This window comes from Sus scrofa, chromosome 4 (assembly GCF_054392235.1).
Source record: "Sus scrofa isolate SSC_HxYL_T2T_F1_AM1 chromosome 4, Sscrofa_HxYL_maternal_Yorkshire_Landrace_v2.0, whole genome shotgun sequence".
In the NCBI taxonomy this organism is placed as follows: domain Eukaryota; kingdom Metazoa; phylum Chordata; class Mammalia; order Artiodactyla; family Suidae; genus Sus; species Sus scrofa.
In genome coordinates, this window is record NC_139386.1 from 71,228,474 (window position 1) to 71,242,543 (window position 14,070).

Genomic DNA, 14,070 nt, shown 5'->3' on the forward strand with positions numbered 1-14,070 from the left:
GGTATTCTGTTACAGCAGCCTCCAAAGACTAAGATACTATTTTAAAAACACTGCTTAGCCACTATATAATTACTTTGCTAAATACAAGGTTTTTCTCTTTCCTCTCTCTTTTTTTTAATGGCAGCCCCTGTGCCATATGGAAGTTCCCAGGCCAGGGACTGGATTCGAGCAGTAGCTGTGTCCTATGCCACAGCTACAGCAATGCCAGATCCTTTAACCCACTGCAGCAGGCTGGAGACTGAATCCAGGCCTCTGCAGCAACCTGAGCCACTGCAGTTGGATTCTTAACCCACTGCGCCACAACAGAAACCCCTATAAGGTTTTTCATTTATTTTATTTTAGTGGCAAAATTGGAAGTATTCAAAACATATTTTAGCACAGGGTTCACATCATGCAGTTAATCTAAGGGAACATCAGACACCATCTACTTTCTCATAATTTTTGCCCATTTTTCTGTTTTCTTGTTAAATTAGAATCTTCGCAAAGTATAATAATGCCCGATTCACACACCCACCTTTCCGCCGCTCTCTTTCTTTCAAAATAGCTTCAAGCCATTCATGCTTCTCTTCAGGTGTTTTTGCCATACACACAAACCATTTGTTTTTTGCTGTGTTATGTATCTTCCACCCATTAACAACGATATGTCCGCTGCTATGGAAGTCAGCTGGAAATTAATGGGTAAAGATGAGCCACATAAGCATTCAATTCAAAAAATTTCCAAAACCACCGACTTCTTCAAAATATCTTCGCTTTATATATGTGTGTGGAAGAATACAAAATTTTTAAAAAATTATTGACAAGTACATAAGTGTATATTTAGATATTAAGTGCAGACAGACCTCAATAATGGAACATTTCTAACTTACAACATTAACATATTTTTGGAAATTAAACAGTCAAACCATTAACAATCCTTTCCCCATGTCCAAAAATATTGTTAAAGTTTCTAAAGCAATAAAAGAAAAACTTTTAAAGAATTTTATCTCAGTAATCAAATGCCAGGATGTCAATTCATTTTGCTTTTTTTTTTTTTTTTTTTGTCTTTTTGTCTTTTTGTCTTTTCTAGGGCCACACCTGTGGCATATGGAGGTTCCCAGGCTAGGGGTCTAATTGGAACTGTAGCCACCAGCCTACACCAGAGCCACAGCAATGTGGGATCCGAACCATGTCTGCGACCTACACCACAGCACTGGTTCCTTAACCCACTAAGCGAGGCCAGGGATCAAACCCGAAACTTCATGGTTCCTAGTCAGATCCATTTCTGCTGCACCACAATGGGAACTCCCATTTTGCCTTTTTAATATTTCTTTGAACTTTTATTCTAGGTTTCAGAGATAGACTATGCTCCCCCCACAGAACAATTTTTGTTGATTTAATAAACTGCACAATAAGAATCAGAACAAATGAATGGAACATACTGAGTTCCTAAGCTGCAATAAATGGAAATGTACAAATGCCAGTCTATAATGACGGCAAGTGGTTGAAAGCCATATTATTGCATAGACTTGGCAGTAAGAAACTCACAAAAAATTTTCCTTTGAATGTGAATCCATATTTAATTGTCTTTTCCTAGGTCTCACCATAATTTTGGCTAAACTGACATCCTGGGTTTGCAAATGTCCACAGCAAACCCTCTCTGGCAGCTCCCCAGCTAACAGCAGGTAGGGAATAGTGATGTTACTTGTAACCAGCCTTTACTGACATGACAGTCTGCAAAGCAAAGATTCCAAGACAGAAACACACATGACAAAGGCCTGAATCAGCCTCTGTACCAATTAAAGTGACATTTTTCATCTGTGTCCTGAGAGGCACTGGTGGATTTAAGCAACAATGGTGGATTTACAGGAGGTGAACCACAGAATACCCAAGGTGGTTTAAAGGAAAGAGCTCATGTCGGGGCACCTATTTCTTTCTGTTTTTTGTTTTGTTTTGTTTTGATCTATTTTATTTGGTAAGTTCTGAGTAGAGGAAGAGATGGTTGGTACTCATCCTCCCTAAGTCTGGTCCTCACAGTCTTTTTAGCACAAAAATCACCATAAATTATCTGTGAACAGAATAACTTCCAAAAATGCATTATTAAATGATTCTGTAGAGCTGGGGGGGGTGGTCTTTAAAAATTCCAGGTTACATTTGACCCAGGATTGGATTACATTAGGTATCAGTCTGCAAATATCAGATATTATTCCACCATAAACTCATGAATACTCAATAACAATTTCTGATAATACAAAAATTTAAGCTGGCAGAGGACTTTCCCTTAGAAAGACAATACCATCTGGGTTTTTTTTTTTTTTTTTTTTTTTTTTTTTTTGCCATTTCTTGGGCCACTCCCGCGGCATACGGAGGTTCCCAGGCTAGGGGTCTAATTGGAGCTGTAGCTGCCAGCCTATGCCAGAGCCACAGAAACTTGGGATCCGAGTCGCGTCTGCGACCTACACCACAGCTCACGGCAATGCCGGATCGTTAACCCACTGAGCAAGGGCAGGGATCAACCCCGCAACCTCATGGTTCCTAGTCGGATTCGTTAACCACTGCACCATGATGGGAACTCCCACCATCTGGTTTTAAAAGGAATTTTTGTACTTTTCTTCTTTCCTTTACCTATTTAATTTATAGTCACATCCTATAAAAGTAGCAGAACTGAATAATACAGATTAAGCACCATTGGGATTAATACGGTAACAAACAATAGTAGTTCCTAATTAGACCACAATCCCTCCTGAATACCTATAAAAATAACCAATCAAGAATTTATGATAAATTGATGGGGAAAAAAAGATCAAAACTGTACATGTTTCCACATCCTCCTCCTTCACGTTGTCACCTTACAAGGCCAGTATCACAAAGACCAGACTTTTCAGATTCTCTCCCCTCTTCTAAAATCAGGCAGATTGCTAAGCGAACCATAGCACTGCACATTAAAAGATCCCACATTCCCACTGGTGTCATTACTCCTTTACCCATACTCTAGATAAAGAAAACCACAAGAGCCGCAGGCAGCCTGCAGTAAAAAAAAAAAAAAGTGAACCTACATTAAAATGAATATAATGTATCCTTCCCACAGAACACAGGGGAATTCAAGTTCATGTGCGACACTCAACCAGAGTGATGCTTCTAATCCTGCACAGTTTGTGCCCTGGGCCAGCTGCCACCTCTGTAACCCTCCTCCCCTCCTGGGATTACTTGAGCCTGGCCCTGCCCTCTTCACAGTCTGCTGACATTTCCTCAAATAGTTTTCATCAGTCATTTCTTAGCTCAGAAGCCTTTGGAAGCTCATCCCTGAATCAAGTCAATGCATGTGGAGATTCTCCTAGACTGACCCACCCTAACCAGCCAATGCCATGGGTTCCCACTATCCTTCTATCTGCCACTTTCCTCTTTGTCCTGGGAATTCTCTGTGTCCCCTAGTCCAAGGCTCTCATCAAGCTACCCTGCTCTACCCTCTGCCTCATAGACTCTGAAGTTCTCTTTAATGTGTAGCCACACCTTCCAGAAAGCCTTGCCTGATGGCTTCAACCTGTGCAAACTTCTCTTGCGAACTGTACAATTATCACAACCAGACAACCACAATGCATGCGGCTACTATTTCATGTATAGACAGTACGATCATTTGAAAAATCACTATATCCTACTGTACACTACAGGGAACTAGATCCAATCTCTTGTGATAGAACACGATGAAAGATAATATGAGAAAAAGAATGTATATATATGTATGAGTGGGTCACTTTGCTGTACAGCAGAAATTGACACAACATTGTAAATTAACTATACTTTAATTAAAATTTTAAAAAGTAAAATAAAAAATTTTAAAATTAAAAATTACTATAAAATCTATCTCAAGTAACAGATGATCTGCTGTAGCAATATAATATTTTGAAATAACAGCACTAATAATTTACAATGAAAAGATAATGTTCCTTTTTAAAAGTTATGTGCTACCTGCTTTCTAAGCCAATTTTAAAAATTATAAATTATAAATAATTTAAAACATATGAAAAACATTGTATAGATATATGCATATGCATATGCCTCAAAATGCAGTATATTTTGTAACAAAATAATAGTTACTAAGTTATCAATGTTATATAAAACAAGCAATTTATCTTGTGTATTTCAAAAAAGTGATATATAAACACGTTCATAATTTTAATCATAGTCATATCTCAATGTCTTGATTTTACAAGATAAGAATTAAATATCGATTAAAAACACCCTCATTAAGATCATAGAAAAATCCAAATGCGCTTTCCCTTAATAAGAATTTAGAAATATTTTTTGAATGAAAGAATACATAATCTATTAATTGGCAGCAAACATGGAAATCTGTAAATTTTGATGGATCTAAAATATTAACTTTACAGGAAGTATCAAAAAGGAATAGAATTAAAATGTTATTCATTAAGTGTGGGATATCCAAGTTCTACAGTCTCTAGTCACTGATTTTTCCAAAAAAGAGAAAAATCCCAGGGGTAACCCTGAACAAATCACTAATTACTTTGAAGTTATACAGTTTCAAATTCCTTACTCTAAATTCTGCCAAGTTTTATATAATAATGAGATGGGATTTTCCCAAAACTAATATAACTAATGACAAATCTCAGAGGATATACTGGTATCCTTTCAAGAACTTGCATTTTAATGAATGAACCATAGCCAAGTATTATACAGTTAGGCTAGAAAAGGAAAGAAATTGACAGAATAAATTGTCAAAACATCAAGAAACTGATGTCTAAATAATGTATTTAACCCACATTCTGGTGACCAACAATGGGATGTATAAATTTTTAAGAGAAATTATTTAAACTACTATATACTCACATTATAAATATCTAATGTTGAGAAAGTTATTTTTTTAGAATAAATGTTTTATTTTGTCAAATAATAAAAGAAATTTCTGGCATCCAAAATAGCATGTGACATTATTTATGGGGGAAAAAGTTTTCTAATGTGCCCTTTTAAAACTCTAAAGGAGTTCCTGTCATGGCTCAGCAGTTAATGAATACGACTAGGAACGATGAGGTTGCGGGTTCAATCCCTGGCCTTGCTCAGTGGGTTAAGGATCCGGCGTTGCCGTGAGCTGTGGTGTAGGTTGCAGACACAGCTTGGATTCCGCGTTGCTGTGGCTCTGGCCTAGGCTGGCAGCTACAGCTCTGATTAGACCCCTAGCCTGGGAACTCCATATGCCGGCGGAGCAGCCCTGGAAAAGGCAAAAAGATAAATAAATAAATACATACATACATACATACATAAAATAAAACTAAAAAGTAGCTCCTCTATTGACCTTTTTAAATTCCCCAAAACACAGCATTACATTGATTACACTGAAAATTTTAGAACATCAGAAAGGAACTATTATATTCTCAGTACTCTTTCCACACTTAACGTTATGCTACTTTTTAATTAAGAATGTATCAAATCCAGCTTAAGCGACAATACTAATTGTTAACTATGGGTTATCTGTTCAACTGACTCTTAGGCAGCAATAAAAACCACGTTAATTTGGTAATAAGACATAAAGATCACTATGATTATGTTTTTGTTTAAATGAAAAAGGATACGAAATTATAAAGTTCATGTTTTCAGTATTTTTTTAGAGTATAGTTGATTTAGTGTTATGCCAATTTCTGCTATACACTATAGTGACCCAGTCATACATATATATATATATAATTTTCTTCATATTATCTTCCATCATGGTCTATCCCAAGAAACTGGGTATAGTTCCCAGTGCTATACAGTAGGACCTCATTGCTTATCCATTCTAAATGCAATAGTTTGCATCTACCAACCCCAAACTCCCTAACCATCCCACTTCCTCCCCTGTCCCCCTTGGCAACCACAAGTCTGTCCTCTATGTCTGTGAGTCTGTTTCTGGTCTACAGATGGGTTCATTTGTGCCATAATCCATGCACCAAATGAAAAAATTGAAGAAATTTAAAAATTTTTTTCTCATTTATTTGTCTTTGCCTGATGAGATTATCTTCCATTTTTCATCTATTTTTCTGCAACTTCAATTTTTTTAACAAGCCAAATTTATTTTTATAAAAACAATGTGTTCAGTACCTTAAAATGGTTTCAAAAACTTATAATTAAAATGACAGCTTAACTAGCTTAAAAAATCTATTCATTTTTAAACAACACCTTAAGAACAAAGAATTTCCATCTTATCCAATTCAGATTTGACTACTGTATTGCAATCTATGGTTTGTTCAACGCTACATTACAGACCACATTTTCTAGAGGTCAAACATTCTTGCCCTCTGTCTAACCACACAAATAAACTATTTGCTAAGAGAGAATACAAATGATCTGATACTATGTTTTGAATGGATTTCCAAGGCTTTGCTGTGTAAATTAATTCTAGGAGGATTTATACTTTCCTGTGATAGCTCAAGCTGGATATTTCTTAGAGCATCATGATCAAACTAATATATACATTATGTACATTCCTACTACTTTATGACACTTCCAGCTATTTTTGAATCTCTGTGGGTTTTTTGTTTTGTTTTGTTTTTGAGTCTTTTTGGCCATGCCTGTGGCATGCAGAATTCCCAGGTCAGGGATCAAACTATGCCACAGCAGTGACCCATGCCACAGCAGTGACAACATTGATCCTTAAATGCTAGGCAACAGGGAACTCTCTGTATCTCTGTTTTTTGTTTTGTTTTGTTGGTCTTTTTTCTTTGTTCCTTTTTTTTTTTTTTTTTGTCTTTTTAGGGCTGCACCTGCGGCATATGGAGGTTCCCAGGCTAGGGGTCAAATTGGAGCTGTAGCTGCTGGCCTACATCACAGCCACAGCAACTCCAGATCTCAGCTGCATCTGCAACCTACACCACAACTCACATCACAGCTCACAGCAACGCCAGATCCTTAACCCACTGAGCGAGACCAGGGATCGAACCTGTGTCCTCATGGATACTAGTCAGATTCCTTTCCGCTGAGCCATGACGGGAACTCCTGTATCTCTGTGTTTAACGCTAGTGTTTAACATGTTTCAGCTGAATATCATTTTGCATTTTAAGAGCCCTCCTATCCCTTCTTTTGCCTTTTTCCTTCGACTGCCCTACCTAACAAAGTATTTCTAAGCTCAGATTCACTGCAGATGAATTATTCAAGTGAAAAGTCTGTCTTACAAGGGAGTCGATTATTGTCATCCCATCTTAAATCTGCCCATCACGTACCTGTGCCGTCATCCACATTCTCCACTTCCATCACCTCTGTATTGATCCGGCCGCGAAAAAGGTACCGATGTCCATCAGTGGATGCCTTGCTGTTCTTCAACCGTCTTAGAACAGAATGAAATCACAAAAACTTTGTTACTAAACTCAGTGCAAAACAAGGTTAAAGCAAAAATAATTAAAGCTACTCTTTGAAAGAGATACCAATTCAGTCAATAGTATCAAATGTTAGGCTCTTAATGTTTTTTACTTGTGTCTTCACATTCATGACCGTGCATGTGGCTTTACGAGGTATGGCTTATGTGTCAGTTTTTTAAATAAACTGAAGCTCTGGGCTAAGGGCAAAATACAGATAGAAGTGTGCATATGTGTTTTTGCTCAATGTATGATATCAAAGATGCCCACTTAAACTCTGACAGACACTGAAAGTTGGTTATTTAAAACTTCATTTGATTTCCTTCACCTTCCTTTCTCATTTTTCAGTAACCAGCTGGCAATTCCCATTTTTTTCAATCCTTAGTAAAAATTCAGTTAGTAGCTAAGATTTTTCTTCAAAGAAATTTGCCTGCGCTAGGGCTTATTAAGCATCCAGCTTTAAAATAGTTTCCTATACTGTTTTTATGATATGTGTATACTTGATGAATAAGTCTCTCAATACATTTATAATCCTTCATAAAGATCTTATTTATTTTTAAAATTGTCCAAAACATTTCCAAGGTTTGTGTATAGTATGACTAGTATTGGCCTTTAATCTTAAAAACTATGCAACACAAAGTAAAAAAATCCCGGTTTATAGATAAACATTTATAATAATGAATTAGGCAGTTATATATATTTATACTTAGATCATTGAACATTCAAGGGAGATTGTTTTTAAAACTGGGTTATGTTTAGTAAATTAAAGAGGAAAGATTCTAATAAATAATTCAAGAAGATTGTCATACCTAGTCATTCAGCAGACTAGAGTGGACCTGAACTATTCAGTTTGACTCGCTGACAAAAACCTACTAAGAACTGAATACACTGAAGTAATTATTAATGTATGTGTTATATGGACACATCAAGCAAAAGTTAAGATATCAAGTGGACTGAATGTAGTGCTCCTTTTCCTTTGCAGTTGAACACCTGCCCTGGAGCCGAAGGGGCGGCCTAGGGAGGTGGTCTCAAGATATGACCACGTCCCAGGTATCTTTAGAAAAGAGAACATATTCCACCTGATGTGTTCTCAACACTCATCAAAATTTCATAACCCTTCATCACTATTAAAGAAAACTAAACTGATGAATTACTCTGACTGAGGGTCTGCCAGCCCCAGGCCATCACCATTCTGCACACCCACGTTCCTTCTGAAAGTGACCTCTAAATGTCCTTTGGACAAAGCCTAAACAAATGCTTTAAATTATGGATTCAGGCTAGGTAGCTATAAAGCTGGCATCGCCGGAGACCAAATAAAGAGAAGAATGCAGAGCAGACTAACATGCAGGCAAGTGCATGGTCTCTCGGGGGAAAACAGTATCATGATATCTTGCAAAAAAGAATTTCTTATAAGTGGGTACAACGTACTTAAAATCAATCACATTTTTAAAACCTTAATATCCTCATTAACAGTTTTAGCCATAGGCAAATAATTACAGCATACATATATATATGCATACACATGTACATATATGTGTACACACATACATACACAGAATATATCTTTGGGCCCTATTTCCACAGCATTAATTTTCTTTGTGATCTTGCTGTGAACTCTGTACAGGTTTTTAGTTTTTTTTTTATATTGCTCTTGACCTGCAGATATTCATATTCAAAATGAAATTCCAGTATGTGATAAAAAATGTAATACTTAGCTCAAAAGATCTTTGATGTCTTCAGAAAATGACCCTATGGAAGTATAAAGATTGAAAAATCTTTGGTTTCAAAATCATTTTGCTCTATATTGTAGTGATGAGTATTTGCATAACTTTATTCAGTGACTTCCCTCCTTATGAATTTTAATGGTCAGCAGGATACATGTAGAGTGATGTTCGCAATATCAGAAAAACTGGAAACAACCCTAAAGTCCACTGATAGGACAGTGAATCATTATATTATGATATATTCAACCAATGAAATCTCATGCAGCAATTAAAATGAATAAATTATTGCTACAGGGGGTATATAGTTTGGAAACCCTATTGTATACAAAAAGTAAATTGCAGAAAACTAAATACCCCATGTTCCTATCATAAATAAGCCAAACTAAGCAATATCATGTTAAATGTATCTAATACCAGACAACAAATGTTTTTAAACTGGTTTCTCCGAAGGTGAATAGCATCAAAAATATCCAGAGGTGGGGGTGCCCACCCCAGCACTCTGCTCTTTAAAGAATGTAACTGTAAAATTAAACTCACCAGGTCCCTGGTCCCTGTAATTACAAAATTATGGAAGTTTAGAAAAGGTTCAGTCTATCCATATTTTCTAAAGGATCTTTAGATCTTAGAAAGCATATGGCAATGGAGATGGAGTATTTGAAACTGAATGAAAAAGAGAGTATATCCACAGTACCCCAATTCAGGAAGGGAATGGACACATAGATTTACTCAGTGATTTCCATTTTCAATCACTGAGTATTTGGTCTGCGTTATACATACATTAAGGCTATTTGTTAAACAGCAGAATTTTAATTTTGTAAAATTTTCCCTGTTCTTTAATTTACTTAACAATTACAGCAAGGAGACTATGAATGCTAACATCATTTGTACACTGTTCATTTTGCAAACGCTTTGGTCTTGAGGGAAAACGTGTATGTAAGGCTGAGACCAACTCTAGTGGAAAAAAAGAGCTCATTCTCATATTTGATGAGATGCCTTTAATGAGATGCCGCAGCTAGATGGATATGTTAACTAACTTGATGGGGGAATTGTTTCATAATGTATACACATATCAAATCATCACACTCTACACTTTAAATAGCTTACAATTGCATTTGTCAATTGTACCTCACTAAAATTGGAGGAAAAAATAACTGCACCTAAACAACTTGAATCACATCATAGCTTTTTTTAAAGAGTCTCATCCTGGTAAAATTCACAAGTTAACAACAAAATTAATAATTAATAAGATCTCTTTGAGATCTTCCTAAAGATTTCTATTCATCCCAATCTTGCTACCAAACACAAAGAATTTAGAAGAGCATGTTACATGAAATAAACAGGTTCATATTCACAGGTGGTAAAAGAGAATTTTTGTAAGCTCATTAACATAGAGAGACAGGAGTTCCCATTGTGGCTCAGTGGTTAACAAACTCGGCTAGTATCTATAAAGATGTGGGTTAAGGATCCAGTGTTGTTGTGAGCTGCGGTGAAGGTCCCAGACGAGGCTCAGATCCCACATTAATATGGCTGTGCCATAGGCCGGCGGCTACAGCTCTGATCGGACCCCTAGCCTGGGAACCTCCATATTCCATGGGTGCAGCCCTAAAAAAACCAAAAAACAAAATAAAACAAAAACAAACAAAAAGAAAAAGATAGAGGGACAAGGGAGTTCCCAATGTGGCTCAGTGGGATAAGGACCTGATGTCATCTCTGTGAGGTTGCAGGTTTGATCCCTGACCTCACTCAGTGGGCTAAGGATCCAGCATTGCCACATGCTGCAGTGTAGGTTGCAGATGCAGCTCTGATCTGACATCCCCATGACCATGGCGCAGACCAGCAGCTGCAGCTCCGATTTGATCCCTGGCCTGGGAACCTCCATATGCCACAGATATGGCCATAAAAACTGAAAAAAAAAAAAAGAGCTAGACAATTTAATTATCCTTTGGCTCTAAACCTAACTTGCTCCCCTTTCCTCAAGACAAAGGAGAAGAGACTGAGAGTATTTGGAAATTTACTGGTGAGGTCATGAGTTCCTAGGAGCACAGAGGAAAGACTGAACCTTAAGACAGATAAGCGATTTCTAAAGGATTACCTGTTTATATTCTTACCTGTGTTTTCTTTTGCAATACACCAAAAGATTATCAAAAAGAAAAAACACCCGTTCTTGAATATTTCCAGAAGAAATTTTCAATAAGACTCCACACATTAGCATTTCTGTACAGGTATCAGTAATGTTGGACCCCTAAGTTAGGAAAAAGTGGAGAAAATAATGTCAGATCACTTAATAGAAACCTCTGTGTATAATTCTTTTTTCTCCTTAATAGGACTCTATCTTTATGGAGTTCCCATCGTGGCTCAATGATAATGAGCCTGACTAGTATCCATGAGGATGTGGGTTTGATCCCTGGCTTTGCTCAGTGAGTCAGGGATCCGGTGTTGCCATGAGGTGTGGTGCAGGTCACAGATGCAGCTCAGATTGCACATTGCTGTGGCTGTGGCACTGGCCAACAGCTGCAGTTCTGATTCGACCCCTTGCCTGGGAACTCCCATGGGCCACACGTGTAGCCCTAAAAAAGCAAAAAAAAAAAAAAAAAAAAAAAAAAAAAAAGTAATCTGTCTTTATTTTAAGATGCACTATATGAACAGGATAAAGTTCAAACAGTGTAAATATGTACACACTGAACATAGGTCCTCTTCCCTCCCAGTCTCCTCCTGGTGGGTAACGGTAAACACAGCTACTCTTAAGAGATGCTGTGTCTCCTTTTAGCTATTTTATATATGTAAGCATGCATGGTATACATGACACATGTTATCTCTGTTCTCTAAAAAGGAGATGACTTCAGACTAACTCAATATTAATGCCCCTAATATCCCTTTCCTCTTCCTCCTCTCTTTCCCTCGTCTTGGAAAAGAGCTCCATGAATAGATGGCAAAGCACATGAAATTGTCTAAATTTTTAGCAGGTATCAATTTGTGTACAGTCATTTCTCCATATCCATGGGAGATTGCTTCCAAGACCCCTCAAACTCTGAGGATGTTCGAGGGGCTTAAATAAAATCACAGGCGTAGTATTTGCATATAACCTATGTCCATCCTCCGTATATTTTTAAATACTTTCAAGATTGCTTCTCATACCCCATACAACGTAAACGCTACATAAATAGTCATAAATACAATGTAAATGCTATCTAATAATTGCTGGTGCAAGTTCTGTTTTTTTTTTTTTTTTTTTTTTTAAGTTTCTGGAATTTTTGCTGAACCCGAATGAGTATGTTCAATCTGAAGTTGGCTGAATTTGCAAAGGCAGAACCCCTAATACGGAGAGCCCACTGTATCCACTTCTAGCAGGGAGAGCAAGAGAAAAAGAAGAAATAAAAGAAAAAATCTATTTAAAGAGAGCGACCATCCATAGAACTTTTCACCACAGTTATTACAAGCGGCATTGGCAGACTCATTCATTAAATAAACCTTTACTGAGTGTCATCAAAGGTCATATGATTAGTGACAAATCTGATTCTTAACACAGGCGCTAACCACTGGAAGCTGAGAGGAGCCACAGGAGGGACAAGTCTGGGCCCCTGGGTCATTAACTAAGGAAAACTGCACACTGAGCAGAACATACACAGCAGATTTTTTTGAACCATTAATAATGTTGTTGTTGCCCGTTTGTCTCTACAACATAAATTAGCACGACCAATGCACTGAGTCACTGAATAGGAACCCCCCCCCAAAAAAAGGAAGTTAGGACATTTTCAGCAGAGCTCCGTTAAATGTGTGCAACAAGAATAGTTCCAAATATGTCTGGTCTCTTTAAATCAGGAGGCAAACTTCCGATTCTTTTTAAACTTATTGCTTAAACTTTTTATATTTAAGACTCAGAACGTTAATTTTAATTTTGTGGTTCCACAATAATAATGAATATAATTTTCTGATCAATTACAAAAATTTAAGTTAAAATGATATAACCTGTATAATTACAGTAAGAAACTTCCCCAAAGCAAAGTTAATTAAGACAATGTTACTGTGTTAATGAGTATCTATACCACAAACACATTTAAAATTTTAGATATTTCCCTCTCTTCCTTCCTTTCATCACAGAAATGGAGGTCTGTCAAACATTTATGCAACTTCATAAACTTTGTCATGTGACAAGCAAAAACTGACATCAAATATAAATATAAACCCCATTTGCAGTAGCAATGGTTTCTAATCTGTGGTGAATACAATCCCTCCTTTAGAAAAAAATTAAGATAGAACAGTATTAAAAATGTAAAAGAGGGAGTTCCCGTAGTGGTGCAGCGGAAACAAATCCGACTAGGAACCATGAGGTTGCAGGTTCGACCCCTGGCCTCTCTCAGTGGGTTAAGGATCTGGCGTTGCTGTGAGCTGTGTTGTAGTTCGAAGATGCGGCTCAGATCTGGCATTGCTGTGGCTGTGCTGTCGGCCAGTGGCTACAACTCCTATTTGACCCCAAGCCTGGAACCTCTATATGCCATAGGTATGGCCCTAAAAAGCAAAAAAAGGAAAAGAGGAAACCACACATTGATTCTTACACCAGGGACCTACACATCATTATGAAAAGTGGCTTTACTAGTAGTAATTTCACAAAAGTTACAGAATACTTTCCCTTAGACTATTTCATACAACCGCCCATAGACCCTAAGGCAGGTAGATAATTTGTTATATTATAAAAGAGTTCCTGCAAATATTATCTTAATATATATATTAACCAGTCTTCCAAATAAGTTCCCCAAATTAAATATGTAGGTATTTATTTATAGATGTATTCCTAAAAGTACTAACAATACGTGTCCTGGCTTGCTGGTGGTTATGATCTCTGTTAATAAATATAAAAAGAATGTAATGAATTTGAGCTAACTATAATGGCTAGAGGCCATTTATTCCATCCTCTTACACAGCCTCCAGGGAGATATTGTCCAAGCCCTGAAGAACTCATGGGGCCAATGTGGATATACTATTCTTGATGATAGGACACACGCTGAATGGTCCCGTGAGTAGGGCCAACACAA

At 37.1% G+C, this 14,070-nt stretch overlaps 1 protein-coding gene across 2 annotated transcripts in view; it reads right to left on the reverse strand.

The window, feature by feature from the left end:
• The window catches only part of PREX2 (phosphatidylinositol-3,4,5-trisphosphate dependent Rac exchange factor 2), a 285,840-nt gene that overhangs the window by 179,904 nt on the left and 91,866 nt on the right, over positions 1–14,070 (reverse strand). For both annotated transcript variants that reach the window (XM_021089269.2, XM_013996689.3), the window contains 3 exons: positions 11,149–11,282; positions 7,185–7,288; positions 515–664 (listed from right to left, as the gene is read on the reverse strand). In XM_021089269.2, the coding sequence (XP_020944928.1) occupies positions 515–664; positions 7,185–7,288; positions 11,149–11,282 (388 nt within the window). The remainder of the gene's footprint in view (positions 1–514; positions 665–7,184; positions 7,289–11,148; positions 11,283–14,070) is intronic.